This window comes from Colius striatus, chromosome 3, assembly GCF_028858725.1.
Source record: "Colius striatus isolate bColStr4 chromosome 3, bColStr4.1.hap1, whole genome shotgun sequence".
In the NCBI taxonomy this organism is placed as follows: domain Eukaryota; kingdom Metazoa; phylum Chordata; class Aves; order Coliiformes; family Coliidae; genus Colius; species Colius striatus.
Window position 1 is genome coordinate 64,956,647 of NC_084761.1, and position 16,877 is coordinate 64,973,523.

Sequence of the window (16,877 nt, forward strand, 5' to 3'; positions counted from 1 at the left end):
GTCAGTGACCAGTCTGTATGTTAACATTGACACTTCTTTCTGTTTTGGAGCAGAAGGCAGGGTAAATGTATTTGTGGTAGAGAGCAGCTTTATGTAAGCTAATGAGGAAGAAATAAAGACAAGAAACTAAAGGGTTTACATTCAAGAAAAAACGAAATTAAGGTGTATGCACATTGCAGTAGATGTTGCATTGGATTCCAGATACTACCAGATACTGCTTTCTTTCAGCTTTGGAATGTGGTAGAAATCTCTTGGTCAGATAAACAATTATAAAGCATTATGTAAAGCAATACAAAGCATTATATTTGCATTTTCCCTTTATCACAGTAAAACAACTATTTTTGAGAAGAGTTTAATTTGAACAGTTAAAGGATGAGGATGTTTTTTTTTTTTTTTTAAAGTGTAAATATTTTCTCATTTGAAGCTAGGGACATAAGCTCTACAGTTGCAGAAGCGTTAATCGTTACCAATGCTGATTCTTAATGAGGTTCCTAATAAGGAACTGAGAATTATGACCACTTCCTCTAGGTCTTGGATTTTTATTTCTACTATATAAAGGTAAAAGAAGTTCTGTTGGATATTTTCCAATTAACTTTTTCACTTTGACTAAAGTGCACTTACTATTTCAATGCTGAATAAGGCAGATCACATTAAAATGGTAATTAAAAAAAACCTATCAAATAGTAATGTGATAGTGGGTTAAAAAAAACCCACCAAACACCACAGCTCTAACAGCAGATTTTGTGTAAGTTGAATCTGGACTCATTGACTGTTCTTTTTTTTTTTTTCCAATATTGCAAAGCTGTGAATTCACAAGATCTGGTTTTAAGATGCCTAAGGGCAGATTAGTGACATGATACTGCATGATGTGAAATGTGAAGCACTAATATGTTGCTCATACAATCTTGCTCAAAAGTCCAGGAAGCTTTATGAAAGTTGCACAGGGCTCACATTTTCTTGGCAGACAGAGAGAAGGCTTAAATGCTATCTGTAAACTATGGCAAAGTCAGCAGAAATGTAGCATTGTGCTCATACCTTACTGATTGAATTTGTACTGCTGGGTGATCTGAGCATGCATGCAATAAACTTGGAGGCACAGCTGAAGACTCTGATGCTTTTTCCTTTTTCTAAGAGAATTTGTGGTTCTAAGAAATACTTGAGTTTAATGCTAAATTGCCTACTGCTGTGGAATTTACTCTGCTAGAACCTGCTGACATTTTAAACTATAGACTGAGAAGTGTGAAGTATGTCACTTCTAGCGTGGAAGATAGTTGAAGGCTTTTCAAGAAACTCTAATTTCTATATTGCCACAGTTCAAACACAGAAAATTCTTCCTGAGGAAGGGAATATAGAGATCTTCTTGATCTACTTTTTGTTTCCTGTCAATGTTTTAAAGATGGTAGCAAATTTAAATTGGCATTCACCTATTTCCCTCTGAGTCTCTAATAATGAATCCAGTTAGTTTTGGATGATAAATATAGTGGAACACACTGTAATTAGAGCAAGGTATCTTTCCTGTTGTGATGCCTGTTGGAGTGCTGTATCTTGTTTCCGCTGCTTAGTTTGTACTGCAGTGTGACAGCAAATGGCATTTTGTCTGTTATCTGGTGGCTTATGAGGTTTTAAATAATCTTTTCTACCATCTCTAGGGTGGGTTGTCACCTGAGACAATTTGTCATAGTTTTCCTATATGACAACAGATAAATCCCAGGAGGACAGAGATGTCTGTTTCTTCATTGTGAAGTTTGTGTGTTTTGTCACTGGATGTACTTGAGCAACAAAATGTACATACACTTTTCTGGCTTCCCTTACTGACTTCGGCTTGTGATATCTGGTAGATCAAAATGTCTGAGGGGATAAAAACAGCCTGCAAGCTTTCAAAATGAGGAAGGGTGCTACAGTCCTTCCCTTTGCTCCTGCTTTCCTTCTGGCTTATCCTAACCATCTCAAGGCTCTGCTTAGTAATTTACACATGAGGGTAAATGGCCAGCAGAGGCCAACAGATGAGGAAAAATGCTTTCTTGAATGAGGGAGAGCATGAAAAGAGGAGAGGCTACTTCCATGCTGGCCAGTGGAGGTATTAGGTCTGTTTCTCCTTTCTTTATTCTATCCTGTGGCCTTCTTTAACAGCAACTATATTTCTGGCACCTACCAGATACTTCTACCGAGTGAAATCTGGATGGAGGCACTGCTCTAGCCATGGGCAGTACTGTCTGGGATGACAAAGAGCCGTGCAAGCTGTGGGCATGACAACTCCCAATTTTTTGACCTTCTATATGTTGCTGGGGTGAGGTCTAGTTGGGGCTCCAAAGGGTCCCGTTACTTCTCAGTTAAAAAAATTGTGGCCATTTAGAATATTTTAGATAGGGAACCATTCCATTCATAATATTAGCTCAGGATAATGATATTCCTGATATTAGCTCAGCATGACACTTTTTTCTGCAGTGTTCAGTGACAGGACAAGGGGTAATGGACAAAAGCTGGAACACAAGATGTTTCACTTAAGGGAAAACTATTTTACTGTGAAGAGTGATGGAGCCCTGGCACAGGCTGCCCAGGGAGGTTGTGGGGTCTTCTTCTCTGAAGGTTTTCCTAGCACACCTGGATGTATTCCTGTGTGACCTGATCTTAGGTGATCTTGCTTTAGCAGGAGGATTGGACTGTATGATCTCTGGAAGTCCCTTCCAACCCCTACCATTCTGTGATAGAAATAGGATATACTGCCCTGTGTCCAATGTTAGCTGGTTTAAGTGTTTGAGATACAGAAGAAGAATCAACCTTGGATTTAATGGTAGAAGCCACTGCTCTTTTTCCCGTGTTGTACAAGAATCAGAAACGGATTTATAACAAGATTAGCCAAGTGCATCCAGCAGAGTAAAGATAGTTATCTCACCATTCTTGGCTTATAGCAACGTTTATCATTTTATTCTTTTATATCTCGTTCAAGTGTCTTTCCTTGGCAGCTTTAAACATGAGCCAAATACTGGCAATCCATTTTATGTGATTAAGGAAGGACCGTGGCTGAGTAAAGCGATGTGTAATGCTGTAAATGTTCATCTTGGTATGTGGGTGCAGCGTTGTCTGGTGGCAATACTTTCAGGGGACTAGAATTAACTGATCCCAGGAATATAGTCCTACTCTGGTAACGTGATGTTTGTTGAAAACAAGAAGCAGCTATTCCTCTGGATGAAATGCACAGTGAGTACCAGAAGGACTTAATATAAGTGCAAACAAATCATAAGAGTCTTTCTGTGAAACCGACCCTGTGAAAGGAAGTTCCCTTATGCTTGTAGTAGACTAAGAATAACCAGATCAGAAATTACTCCAGAACTATTAACATCTAATAGATAACATAACATCCCATGCTGGTGTTCTTTAAAGTGTAGTGTAAGCAAAATGAGATTTGCCTACATGAGGTAAGTAGATAAATGGGATTTGAAGATAGTTAATCCTTGCCTTTTCTTGAACCTCCCGACAAGCAGTACTTCAGACAAATCTTGATGAGATGAGGTCACAGTGACAGTGATTTTTGTATTTTAATTTTTTTTTTCTCCTACACTTTTCAATTGGGAGCCTTCTCTATCTTTAACCTCAGCAGCTGGGGCAGGAGAAGAATTGGTTTCTGCAAATACAGATATGTGGTGTTGCAGGCTGCTTCTGGCAAGATGATTGCTACATGACATCTGATGGAATGCTCAGAAGTGTGTTTGTGCATGTGTGTGTCCAGGTTTGCAGCATAAATCATGGCTTAGCAAAATGGATGATTGGGGGCTGTAGGCTACTCCCAGTGCTGATTCAGAGCCTATATTTAACATCTCAAAGCTCTTGGAAAGTGTGAGGAGGGGGTGAGTGCTGTGAGGAAATTTGCTGTTTGAGTGATCAAGATAAACAATTTGGGAATTTGAATTCATGTTGTATGTTTTGATATCTCTTTTGTTTTCTCTTTATTACTGACCAGGTCAGTCAACTCAGTTCTTAATTGTCTTGGCCCATATGAATAACTTGGTATGTATAGGATATATAGTTTTTGTATTTTTTGTGATTACAATATGTAGTGTGATAAGATACTCATAAGAAGAAAGATACTGGCACCACAAAGTGATCAAGAGCACATTGATGCAAAGGGAATTTAAGCACTTCAGATTTAACTTGGCTAATCTTACAGATGCATCCAAGTTGTCAGGATAGCTACTGAACACATCCCACAGTTCTTGTTTTTCTTTTATAATTCCATTTGCCACCCACAAACCAGGAATACCAAGAGCTGCTTATCACATTCAGCCTCTGGAAAGGAGCAGCAAGAAAGTTCGTTGGAATGAGAGCTGTTGTATGAAAGCATGGAAAACAAAATAGTCAAGAAAAGACAAGGTCTGAGCAGGTTATTAAAGTTATTTCATGGGTAGCACCAGGTCAGTATGGGTAGTTTGGATGATTATCACCCAGACACCATGATAGACAGCACCAGGAGGTGCTAATGCTATGGTTGCACCACTGCTTGTAAGCCATTCATACATTCTTTGGATCCATTACCAACATGACAGGACACATGCTTTTTCCTGAAAGAGGTAACTGTGATACGTATAAATGATATGATTATCTTAAATCACTTTACCTAATACTTACTATTATAAAACATGCTGATGTATCTTGATAAAAATGACAGCTGTGGAAATTTTGGTGTTGGCGGCTTTGTCTTTGTTTTTTGTTGTGCTTTTTGGGTTTGATGTGGTTTGTTTTCAGAGTTTGAGGTTTTTTTAGTAGATACTTTATTTCAAATATGTTTTTGATGGTGACTTGTAAAGGTCTAAGTTTGTTTCCTTTATTTCTTAGAAACTTCAAATAAAGCAAGCAGTTTTCATTCTGCTGTACTATCAATGAGGCTTAGAGATCTGAGGGCAGTACAGGTGAAGAGATGTGGTCTGCATGTGGTTCTGGTAGTTCTCAGAAACAGTTTAATGAAAATGCATTGTGAGTGTTGAATGTACTGATGAAAATCATTTAGAGTAAGTTGCATCTGTGCTTCAGCTGGCAATTGCACTGACTGAGACTTAAATGTAATGGCAAAACTTTGTCAGAAGACTAATTAAAGAATAGTAAAGCTGAAGGGAGCGTTTTGTGATTTATTTAAAGATAAAGGACCCTTACATAATTTGCTGTAGAATTGTTAATGTTCTGTGGACTATCTGACTGCAGTTTTTTGAGTGTGGGGTTTTTTTCTTTTTCTATCATTTATTTATTTGCTTGCTTTCTACTTTCAAAGTAGACAGATTTATCTTGTTTGTCATCAATAAGTTCATGGTCATGCCCCTCTCTTAATCAGTGTATTTATTTTGTTTGTTTGTTTGTTTTTACTCTTGAACCAGTGCCAATGTCAAACTTGCAAAGTCCCAAGTTGCATGAGCATTCAAAATTATGACTTTGAGGTTAGCTTTTAATTTTTTTCCACTCCTTTTATGATACATTTTTATGCTCTTCCATGCCATCATGAAGGTTGAGACTATATAAAAGACTCCTGACTATAATGAGACTTTACAATACAGGGAGTTAGCACATGATCCGACATAAAGATATTTCCATGAGGTCGCTGTATTGGGAAACTTGAAAGCCCAGTCATAGATGGTAGTCCAGTATTACAGAACTGCGGTAGGACCTACATTCTTGAGAAATGAGGAATTACAGAATCACAGAACATGGTAGGGATTGGAAGGGATCTTTAGAGATTGTCTAGTCCAACCCCCCTGCTAAAGCAGGTCCACCTAGATCAGGTCACACAGGAATGTGTCCAGGTGGGTTTTGAAAACCTCGAGACTCCACACCCTCTCTGAGCAGCCTGTGCCAGGGCTCCCTTACCCTCACAGTAAAATAGATTTTTAAATGGAACTTTTTGTGTTCCAGCTTCTTTCCATTACCCCTTGTCTTGTCACTAGATACAAGAGAAAAAAAGGCAGGCCCCAACCTCTTGATAACCACCATTTAGATATTTGTAAATATTAATGAGATTCCCCCCTCAGTCTCCTCCAGAATAGTCCCAGTTCCCGCAGCCTTTCCTCATATGAAAGATGTTCCAGTCCCCTGATCATCTTGGTGGCCCTGCACTGGATTGTGTCCAGAAGTTCTCTGTCCCTCTTGAGCTGAGGAGCCCAAAACTGGACACAGGACTCCAGATGAGGCCTCACCAGGGCAGAGTAGAGGGGGAGCAGAACCTCCCTTGACCTGCTGGCCACATTCTTTCTGATGCATCCCAGGATTCCATTGGCCTCCTTTGGCCACAAGGGCACATTGCTGGCTGATATTGAGTTTATTATCAATCAGGACTCAGGTCTCTCTCTGCAGAGCTGCTCTTCAGCAGGCCAATCGCCAGCCTGTACTGGTGCATGGGGTCGTTCTTTCCCAGATCCAGGACTCTGCACTTGTCCTTTTTGAAGCTCATGAGTTTCCTCTCTGTCCGACTCTGAAGCCAGTCAAGATCCTGCTGAATGGCAGCACAGCCTTCTGGGGAATCAGCCAGCCCTCCCAGTTTGGTGTCATCAGTGAACTTGCTGAGGGTACACTCTTTCCCCTCATCCAGGTTGTTGATGAAGATGTTGAATAAGACTGGTCCCAGAACCTATTCCTGTGGAACTCCACTGGCCACAGGCCTCCAACTCGATTCTGTGCCATTGATCACCACCCTCTGGGCTCTGCCATTCAGCCAGCTCTTGATCCACCTCACTGTCCACTCATCCAAGCCACACTGCCTGAGCTTTCTGATGAGGATGTTATGGGAGACAGTGTCAAAAGCCTTGCTAAAGTCAAGGTAGATGACATCTGCTGCTCTCCCCTCATCTAGCCAGTCAGTTATGCCCTCATAGAAGGCTATCAGGTTGGTCAAACAGGATTTCCCCTTGGTCAATCCATGTTGACTCCCCTGATAACCATTTTTTCCTTCATGTGTTTATTAACAACATTGAGGATGAGTTGTTCCTTTCCAGGGATGGAGGTGAGGCTGACTGGCTTGCAGTTTTCCTGGGTCATCCTTCCTGCCCTTTTTGAAGACTGGCGTGACATTGGCCTTTCTCCAGTCCTCAGGCACCTTGTCTGTCCTCCATGAATGTTCGAAAATGATGGAGAGTGGCTTAGCAACCACATCAGACAGCTCCCTCAGCACTCTAGGATGCATCCCATCAGGTCTTGACATATGAGTGTTAAGCTTGGCCAAAAAATCTTTAACTTCTTCCTTATCCACCAAGGGCAAGTCCTCTGTTGTGCAGACCATCCTACTATGCTTGCTGGACTGGGATTCCTGAGGGCTGGCCCTGGCTGTAGAGACTGAAGCAAAGAAGACATTCTCTGCATTCTCTGTCACCAGGGCACTCTCTGTGTTTAGCAGTGGGCTTACATTTCCCCTAATCTTCCTTCTAACGCACCTGAAAAACTCCTCCTTATTTTCCTTTACTTTCTTGGCAAGGTTTAATTCTGAAAGGGCTTTAGCCTTCCTAGTTGTACCCCTGCATGTTCTGGCAATGTTCATAGAATCATAGAATGGTAGAGTTGGAAGGGACCTCCAGAGATGATCCAGTCCAACCCCCCTGCACAAGCAAGTTCACCTAGACCAGGTCGCATAGGAACTTGTCCTGGCAGGTCTTGAAGACCTCCAAGGAAAGAGACTCCACAACCCCTCTGGGCAGCCTGTGCCACTGTTCCATCACCCTCACAGTGAAATAGTTTTTTCTTATATTTAAGTGGAACTTTTTGTGTTCAGCTTTATCCCATTACCCCTTGTCCTGTTGCTAGCTACAATAGAAAAAAAGGATGTCTAAACTCTTCCTAAGAAACCAGACCCTTTTTCCACCTCTCACAGATGTCTGCTTTCTCCCTGAGTTGTCCTCGCAGCTTTTTGTTCACCCATGGAGGCCTCCTACCTCCTGCTTTTCTTCTTGTGGGGATATACTGATCTTGGGCTTTGATGAAGTGGCATTTGAAGATCAACCAGCTCTCTTGGGCACTTCTACAATCTTGAATCTTATCCGTCAAGATTCCTCCAAGCAGGTCTTTGAAGAGGCCAAAGTCTCGCAACACCAAGGGTGCTCTGCTTCTTCCACACAGGATCTTGAACTCCACCATCTCATGGTCACTGCAGCTGAGATTGCCTCCAACCTTCATGTCCCCAACCAGACCTTCCTTATTTGTTAGCATAAGGTCCAGCAGCACACCCCTTCTCCTTGGTTCCTCAATCACTTGTGACAGGAAGTTATCATCTGCATTCTGTAGGAACCTCCTGGACTGTGTGTGCTTGGCTGACTGACTGCCAGCAAGTATCAGGGTGGTTGAAGTCCTCCATGAGGACCAGGGGTCGTGTCTGTGAGGGAGCTCTCAACTGTTCGTAGAAGGCCTCATCTACTTTCTCCTGATCAGATGTCCTGAAACAAACAACCACAACAGTATCACCCACGTTACCCTGCCCCTTAATTTTTATCCACAAATATTCAACCTGCTCCTCATCTCCACCTAGACAGAGCTCAATGCACTGTAATTGCTCCCTCAAATAGAGAGCAACTCCACCTCCTTGCCTTGTTAGCCTGTGTTTCCTGAACAATACATAGCCCTCCATGACTGTGCTCCAGCCATCTGAGCTGTCCCACCACGTCTCAGTAACCATGATGAGATTATAGCCCTGCATCCACACCCCCATCTTCAGTTCATCCTGCTTATTCCCCAGGCTGTGTGTTGATGTAGAGGCAATGCATAGACTTACTTGAACACATAAGTTTCCCTGTCTGGAAGCAAAAGGATCCTCCCTGATTTGATACTCCCTGAGGGTGATCAGCTTTCTGCATCTCATCTTTGTGTGGGGCTGAGGAGCTTTCATCATTGTGTTTCCTGCTCTGCCTGCTTCCCTCCTAGACAGGATGGCTTGTTCTTTGCCATTTATCCTCCCACCTCCCAAATAATTCAGTTTAGAGCCCTCTTGATCAAGTTGGCCAGCCCATTCCCACATATTCCAGTACTCTTGTGAGAGAGGTGAATGCCATCCTGCCCTATCAAATTACAGTCACTAAAGAAGGTTCCATTGTTGTAAAAAACAAAACCTTCTTGCTGGCACCAGCCTCTTAGCCAGGAGTTAACTTGTGACTGCCCCTTTTCTTCTGGTGGACAGGATGGAAGAGAAAATAGCTTTTGCCCCCCTACCTTTCACTTGCTCCCCCAGTTTTAAAATTCTTTTTGATTCTGGAGATACCATGTCTCATTACATCATTCATACCCACCGGGAGGAGGAACAGGGGATAGTAGCCCACATCCCTGACTAGATGTGGCACTTTCTCAGCCACATCATAGACCTTGACTCCCAGCAGGAAGCACATGTCTCATGACTTCTTATCCAATGGACGGATGAGTCTCTTGGTGCCTCTTAACAATGAGTCATCCACAATGCACACCCGTCGCTTCTTTATACAGAACCCATTACCTGTTGCTGGTGGAGCAGCTGGTGGTGAATTCTTTTCTGAGCTTTCCCCTTTTGGACCTTGCTCACCTCTGTCCTCTGTCACTAATGTCTCATACTTACTTGTAATTGGCACATTGAAAGAAGGGTTATGAAGGGGAGCCCTCCTTTTTTGTTACCAGAGTCTAAGGCATTTCAGTTTCAGTGGAAATACTGTTAAAGAGGTGTTGATATTGGCCCAGAGTTTCTTAATTATAATATTGGAATGGAATTACGATGTTTCTATAATGTTGGTAGTGTTTTAACTGCTTCAGGAATACCAAAGTAAATCTTCTGTTCAGCTTTTCTTTATGAAGTGCTGGATGAGCTTGTAGGGTTGCGGCAGTAAGGGTTAAAGTAATTGCATAAAACGGTTTCAAGAGCAGAGGATAGTTACAGTAGGTGTCAGTTTGGTCTAAAAGTAAAGTACTGCTTGGAACATGCCCAGTACAAAGGAGTTCACTTTGACAGGCCTTACCTATGGATCTATATTCACAGACCACTGCCAGATCTTTCACTGGTTTGGTGTGCAGCTGAAGGAAATCCTTTTGCTATGAAATAGCATTAGATGGTGTTAAAAATTCAGAGCAGGCATAAAGAATTAACAAAGTTACAGAAAAGAAATTTAAGCAAGGTTAAGCTGTCTCTGTAGCTCAGGGCAGAGTGAAGAGAGATACGACCTCTAAGCTTGTTCTGGAAATCATGAGTTCTGTCTACTGTTTTAAATCACTGAAGTCACCTGCATCTCAATTCACCAATATATGTCACTGTTACTTCAGTCTTAATTGTTCAAGAAGACACAAATGAATTAAGTTGCCACTTGCCATTATGTTTTTTATCGCCTAAAGCAGATTAAATTAGTCTATTTTACAAAGCTTGTATTATGGCTGTTTTGGAACTGTTTAGTAGACTGCCACATTTATATTAGTTCCCTGCACACAGTTGTACTCAGAATTTGTAGATAATTGACTGGGCATTCAAAGCTCTCTAAAAATATCTGCACACAGTTCTAGTGAAGAGTTTTCTGTGATTAATAAGTGACTTTTTGTTTGGAGAATCCAAGCACAGAGTTCTAATAAGTATTTAAAATTGGATAGGAAGATAAATAATGCCTGTGTTACTGCGTGGATTATTTAATAGTGCTTAGTATTTTTATTGTTATGGAGAGATACAGCAGCACTCTATGTACATGCGTGCGGATTGCAGTCATAGAATCATAGAATGGTAGGGTTGGAAGGGACCTTTAAAGATCATCTAGTTCAACCCCCCTGTAGAAGCAGGTCAAGTTTCTGCTTTTCCTGTTGATGTCTGCAAAATGAACAATGTCTTTCTTTACTCTTGATGGCATTTCCACAGAATTGAAGATCTAGATTTTATATCAGGCCTTAAGATTGCGCTTGATCAGAACATCTTAGCTCCTGGTCCAGGATAGTAAACAGACATGGTTCAGTAGCTGAGCACTGTTGTTCATGCTTCTGTGATTGGTCACTGCTCTTTTTTTTTTTTATGGCGATCAATAAAGGAGAAGCCTGAATTACAAGGAATGCTGTTTACTAGGCAGATCTTTTGTTGACATTCCCTGCAAACTGATCAGTGGTTATGCTGAGGCAAATAGAAGAGGATTGCTTCATGTATAAAATGATGTCTCGTCTCTCTTACCACTGGCATATGAATTTATTTTGTAACTGTTAAGTCTCTCCCAAGCTTCCTCTCCTGCTTTCAGTCTCCCTTTTATTTCTCCTGCTCAAACAGCAATGAAAACTGCAAGATTTGTTTACACAACTGTTTGGCACCGATATGCAGGGGCTTATTCAGAGTTTAAGTTCCTAAAGACTTTGTTTCTCTGTTCTTTCATAAAAATCTGGTGGGATTCTGTGCCTTCCCTTTTGCTTTTTAGACCACATTTTAGGTACGTTTTAGCTAGGAAAGCAATTGAAAGAACCTATCTTTTAGAGAATCGTGTCTTCTTGGGTAATGGATGTAACTGCAGAAAAAAGTGAAATTCTCCTTAAATGGCCCATCAGCTGGAGGAGAATATGCAACTCCATTTCCCTCTTTTGTTCCTGTGGGGAAGAAAACATTAGATAAATTATAACAATAAGAATCTAATAATTACCTTCATAGTTGTTCATTCTGTTTTATTTTCACTTTGTATTCTGTTGAGTGGGTGTCAGAAAGTCCTGGCAGAGGTCCATCTCAGCTAAGCTGTATGTAGACAAAGGTTGTGAGAAATGAGATCTCTTGCGTGAATGACAGTATAGGTGCAGTTAATGCTCCAGGATGTTTGCAATCCCTAACAGTCCGGTGTTCCTCTGGCGACTTGTAGAGAGACAGTGAAGGCAAAGAAGACTAATCTCAGTTTAGTGAAATTTTATGTGCAAATTCTGTGAATTCTGTTATAACTTTCACAACATGTGTAAAGCACAAAATAAAAGTGTAGCTTGATCTAACCACTATGCAGAATGTCCCAGCAATAAGGTAAGAACATCCTAAAAGGGATGGAGTTTGTGTGTTCATGGGCAAAAACAATCACCTCTAGCTTTTAGTTCTGACTGTATCGTTTGTTAATACCCAGGACTCAGTTGTTAGGAGAGGTTAGTTTGCTGCTGGATAACTGATGTTTGGTGTAAGTCCTGTTTGGCAGCATTTTGCATATGCTTCTGTCAGTGCTTGTAAGTGTCTCACTTTGAGTGGACCAACCTGTCCATAAAATTAAGACTTTACTTCCACAGTAAGAGGTGGCTGTACATAAACAACCCAGACTTTTTGTCTGCCAGTAGTCTACCTGGAACATGTTTGGTTTTGGATAAATAATGAATGCTTTTAAGGAGAGCAAGTGATGGGGAATGTAGAGGAGACTGTAGAGTAGGTCTGGAGTATGCCAAAGGAATGGAAATGCAGTGAGGAAAGTGACCAGGTATTCAGCTGCCAGGGAGAAAAGAGCCTAATAGAGCAAGATAGCTTTCTGAGCTCAGTCAGACACACCACCTGCACTGGTTGATAATGAAGACTACACATCATCTTCATAAACCACTGCTTCTCAGAAGAAAACTTACTTATATCCAAGCTGTTCCAAGGGACTTGTTTTGAAGTTTGTCTGAGTTGTAACAATTGACACCTTCTCCATGATCCATGTTTTAGAACATCTGATTTGGACTATAAAAACCAAATGTCATTTTCACATTACTGTTGAATCTGAAAAAAACTAGTTTCGGTCACCTTGAGACAAATTACTTTTATTATTAGAACAGAACTATTATTGGAGTATTGTTACTATTCTTAACACATTTGCTCCCTCCTGGACTGACTAGCAAAAATTGGCTGTTACACGATGCTACCTGTCACTAGTGGCCATATAACAATAACTGAAAACTTGGTTTGACTATATATAGTTCTTGGTCGCTTTTTCACATACAGAGGCTGTGGGCTTGGAGCAGCTCTGTAAGTAACAGTCAGTTGACTCTAACCATAACAGGAGTCTCCAGCTTTCGGAAGGAAGCAGATGTTAGAGATGATGGAAGGAGGCACTGCTGTGAGTCGTGACAGATCCGAGCCTTTGTAACACCATAGACCAGTCTTGGCTGCCTTTGGAAATGGCCATGATACCTCTCAAGTAACACTGTATGTATCTTGCTGTAACCATTGGCCTGGTCACCTTGCTGTTAAACTGTAATTCTGGGAGTTAGTGCATATAGGCATGTGGCTGTGAAAGAGGCAGAGAGGACTTGCAGCCTTTGGGATGAACGCACGTTGGAGCAGCCCATGCAGGGCTGCTGTGTGTGTGAGGTACCTTGTGCTGGAGCAGGGGGATTGGTGAGGAGCCCTCCTGTCCTGAGGAGAGACAAGTGGCAGGAGCCATTTGTCTGACTGGCTGAAACCCCCATTCTGTGCTCTCCAGAGCCGTTCAGTGGGGGAGGAAATCAAGACACTGCGATCAGGGCTCTGAGCCTGGTACGAGGGGAGGGATGGGGAGAAGATGATATTAAAGGGCTGGTTGTGCTCTTCATCATTGTACCACTCTGTGTTGTTTTCTATTTGTTATGTTTTGGGGTTTTATGGTTTTGGTTGTTGTTGGATTAAATTAATTTCTGTTTCCTTCCCCAAGTTGAGAAGTCTTGTCTGCTTTGCCTGGGACCATATTTCACAATTGAGACCCTTGGTACTTAGAGCTGATGGTGGTCCTTTGTTCCCAGATGAACCTGAACTGGGACAGTGGGTTTTAAAAATCTTTTTAAAAATTGGTTTTAAACTTACAGATGGCTGATAATGCTAAATGTATTCCTATGTAGATATCTTGCACAGACCTATTTGGTGTAGGCTGCAGGTGGCAAGTTGAAAACTGCTATGCTAGGCAAAGTCACGTCAAACAGGTCAGATGTTACTAGGAGATTTATTTGTCAGCAACAAAGGAAAGATAGTAACTTCAGTATTGAACAGGTAGACCTGTTTCTCAAACTAGATATAATCCCAAATCCTCTGTTTAAAGGTTCAAGTCTATAATTAGATTGCTCTGCAAGAATATATTTGCTTCTTGAGTTCATCTTGTTGATTCTTCTGAAAAACTAGACAAGTTTTCCCTGTAAGTTCAGTGATAGAACAATTCTTTATTCAAAGAAACTTTTTTCCTCCTGCTTGCTAGGCTCTCTATTTGATATGATTTTATCAGATGATTTCTATTTTGAAAGGTGAAAACATTGACAAGACAAAGGAATTTGAAAATTTATCTTATCGTCATTAAGAAAAAATAGTAAGACTTTAAAAATACAAATGGCTTAGTGTTTCTGTAATGAAGTTATTTACTTGGTAATGGATTTACTATGTAAATTCTCTTTTTTCTTTCTTATTTTTTTTATCTCCTTAGGCAGGAAGATCCACCAAGACCTTTTTTGCTGCACCCATGCTTGAGGAACTCTGGTGAAGAAGTAAGATTCCTGCAAAAATGTTCTCAAGTTCTGGTGTGTTGTCTCCTACCCTCAAAGGATGTCCAGTCTGTCAGCTTGCGCATAGTCCTTGCAGAAATACTTGCAACAAAAGGTAGATCAAAGATCAGACATGATTTACCATATGCACCTGTACAATGTTAGTAATTACAGACTTCATTATGTGTAAGTCTTGATACTCTGGTTTTAAATTCTGAAATTTAATTTCTGTGATAACCAGTAAGATATGCTATATTCTCAAAATCAAGCATATTATTTACTTGACTCTTCTGACTTGATGCCAGGCTGTTTAGCACCTTTCAGGATAGAACATGATTTGTCCATTCCATTCTTCTATTTTCTTTTTTCATAGAGGAACACTCTTGTTGTCTTCCATGGCATTATTTTTAGTAATTATGTGAGCAAATTTTGTCCTTTAATATTTTATTCAGATATGTAGACTCCGTAGACTTAAGAATGTGGTTATAACTGAATCATGTTACCAGACAACTTTTTTTTTTTAGACTTTGATTTCTCTACTGTGTTTTGTTTTAATTGAGGGGTTTCTATTTTGTTTTTTATTTTATCAGATATGCATTAGTCTGGTTATAGAAACACTAGTAATTTTTTTATATGTCACTGAAGAAAAATTTAGCAATTGTGAAGTCTCAAGTATATTATGCAATTTGATTTATTTTAAATTTTCGTTTATAGTGCCTCTAATGTCATAGCCCTCAAGGCACACAGCAGAAAGAACAAAAACATTTGAAATTTTCCAAATAGAGTTCAGTTTTTTCAATGTATCAATTTGTGTAATAGCATAACCAGTTTTATCAAGTAGATACACAAATGTACTATGTAGTTCAGAAGACTGGTTTTGGTTTTTTATTAGCTTGCATATTTATTTTTGCCTTTGCCTACAGTTTTCTTTTGAAGGACAGCAGTTACTCTTTAGCATAAGGATTTTGTTTTAAAATATTTTTCCTCTCCAGTACTGAAACCAGTGGTGGAACTGCTGAGTGATCCAGATTATATTAACCGAATGCTACTCAGCCAGCTGGAGTACAGAGAACAGATGAATGAGCATCAGAAGAAAGACTACACATATGCTCCTTCTTATGAGGAGTTCATCAAGCTCATTAACAGCAGCTCTGATGTTGAGTTCCTGAAACAACTGAGGTATTTAGTTTTCACTGTAGCTCATTCAAATCTAAATATGTTTCTTTTGCCAGTCTATTACTGAGACTTGAATGAAGTGTGATTTTTCTTTGAAAATGAAATCTTAGATTATTTTTTCTTCCTATGAAAGACAGTGAAGGATGATAAGGCACAACGTTTGTTAAGTCTCTAATATAGTCAGCTTTTTAGTTTTGTAGCAAAAAATGTGAAAAAAATCTGCTTAGTTAGTATACTGGAGATGACTCTGCTGTTGAAAGGCACACCAGACTCTTCTTCACAGATTGCCTCTGTGGAGTTAAATGAAGTAATATATTGTATTTCCAGTAGCATGTGGCTGTCTCTTCATTATCTTTGTCAAGTGTGACTGGCCATGGTGGTCTGGTGATTGTGAACTGTAGTGCCCCCGTAGACCCTGAGGATTCAGAGCAGCTTGCTCTTATCTGTCAGGGATCACTGGATCGAGAGTGTTTTCCTGGACTGTTGCAGGGATGTTTCCCAATTCTTTCTTAAACATGTCAATGAGCTCTGAAGAATTCCTTAAAGACCGAAACAACTCCACAGAGCTCCTACAAATCTGGAGTTTGTTTGATGTTTCTGTTTACTAATGCAAATAGCACCTGCTCATTTAATACTAGTCCCTCCACCCCAGTCTCATCTTTTTCCTTCCGTCTTTCATCATAATATGAGATACTGCTTGTATCTTGGGCCTGCTTGCTGAGTTAAAAGATGTTTATGCTTGCCTTATCTTTGTAGCTGAGCTGTTTGTCCTCTGATTTCTGATGTCAGTGGAAGGATAAGGAATAGTGACTGGGAAGCAGAGAGGGAAGACACTACTGTTTTAGGGTCTCCCTAGGTGTACTTGAGTTGCTTTTGTTGATCACACCAAAGCTTTGGAGACTGCTGAAGTAATTTCTGAAGTGTTTGTCCTAATCTGTTACCACCAACCAGAACTGTTATTTTTTTCTTCTTCCCGAGTCTCTTCAATTACTGCTGCAGGTCAACTTTCTTACTTCCTAAATGGCTACAGCAACACCTGAAAGACCCAAGCACATTGATCCCATTTGGTACACTGTTATCTGTTGTGACCCAGCCCTTTTGTTAGACTTGTCATGATCAGGCCTAGTGATGGTTGATCAAGATGGAGTGTGTGGGCTGCATAAGTTCCACCTTACTTTCTCTTGTCCTCTTTGATTCTGAAACCATTTGCGTTTCTGAGATAGGAAAATACACTTAGGTGCTGGCAAAATGATTTTGTTGCTTGGCTACTTATTGTTCATCTGCTGTGAAATTTGGTCTTCACTCTGGGCCATTGTGCCTTT

At 40.5% G+C, this 16,877-nt stretch overlaps 1 protein-coding gene across 1 annotated transcript in view; it reads left to right on the forward strand.

The window, feature by feature from the left end:
- The window catches only part of SNX25 (sorting nexin 25), a 91,204-nt gene that overhangs the window by 22,939 nt on the left and 51,388 nt on the right, over positions 1-16,877 (forward strand). The window contains exons 4-5 of the mRNA XM_061994339.1: positions 14,322-14,494; positions 15,372-15,558. Coding sequence (XP_061850323.1) covers positions 14,322-14,494; positions 15,372-15,558 — 360 coding nt within the window. The remainder of the gene's footprint in view (positions 1-14,321; positions 14,495-15,371; positions 15,559-16,877) is intronic.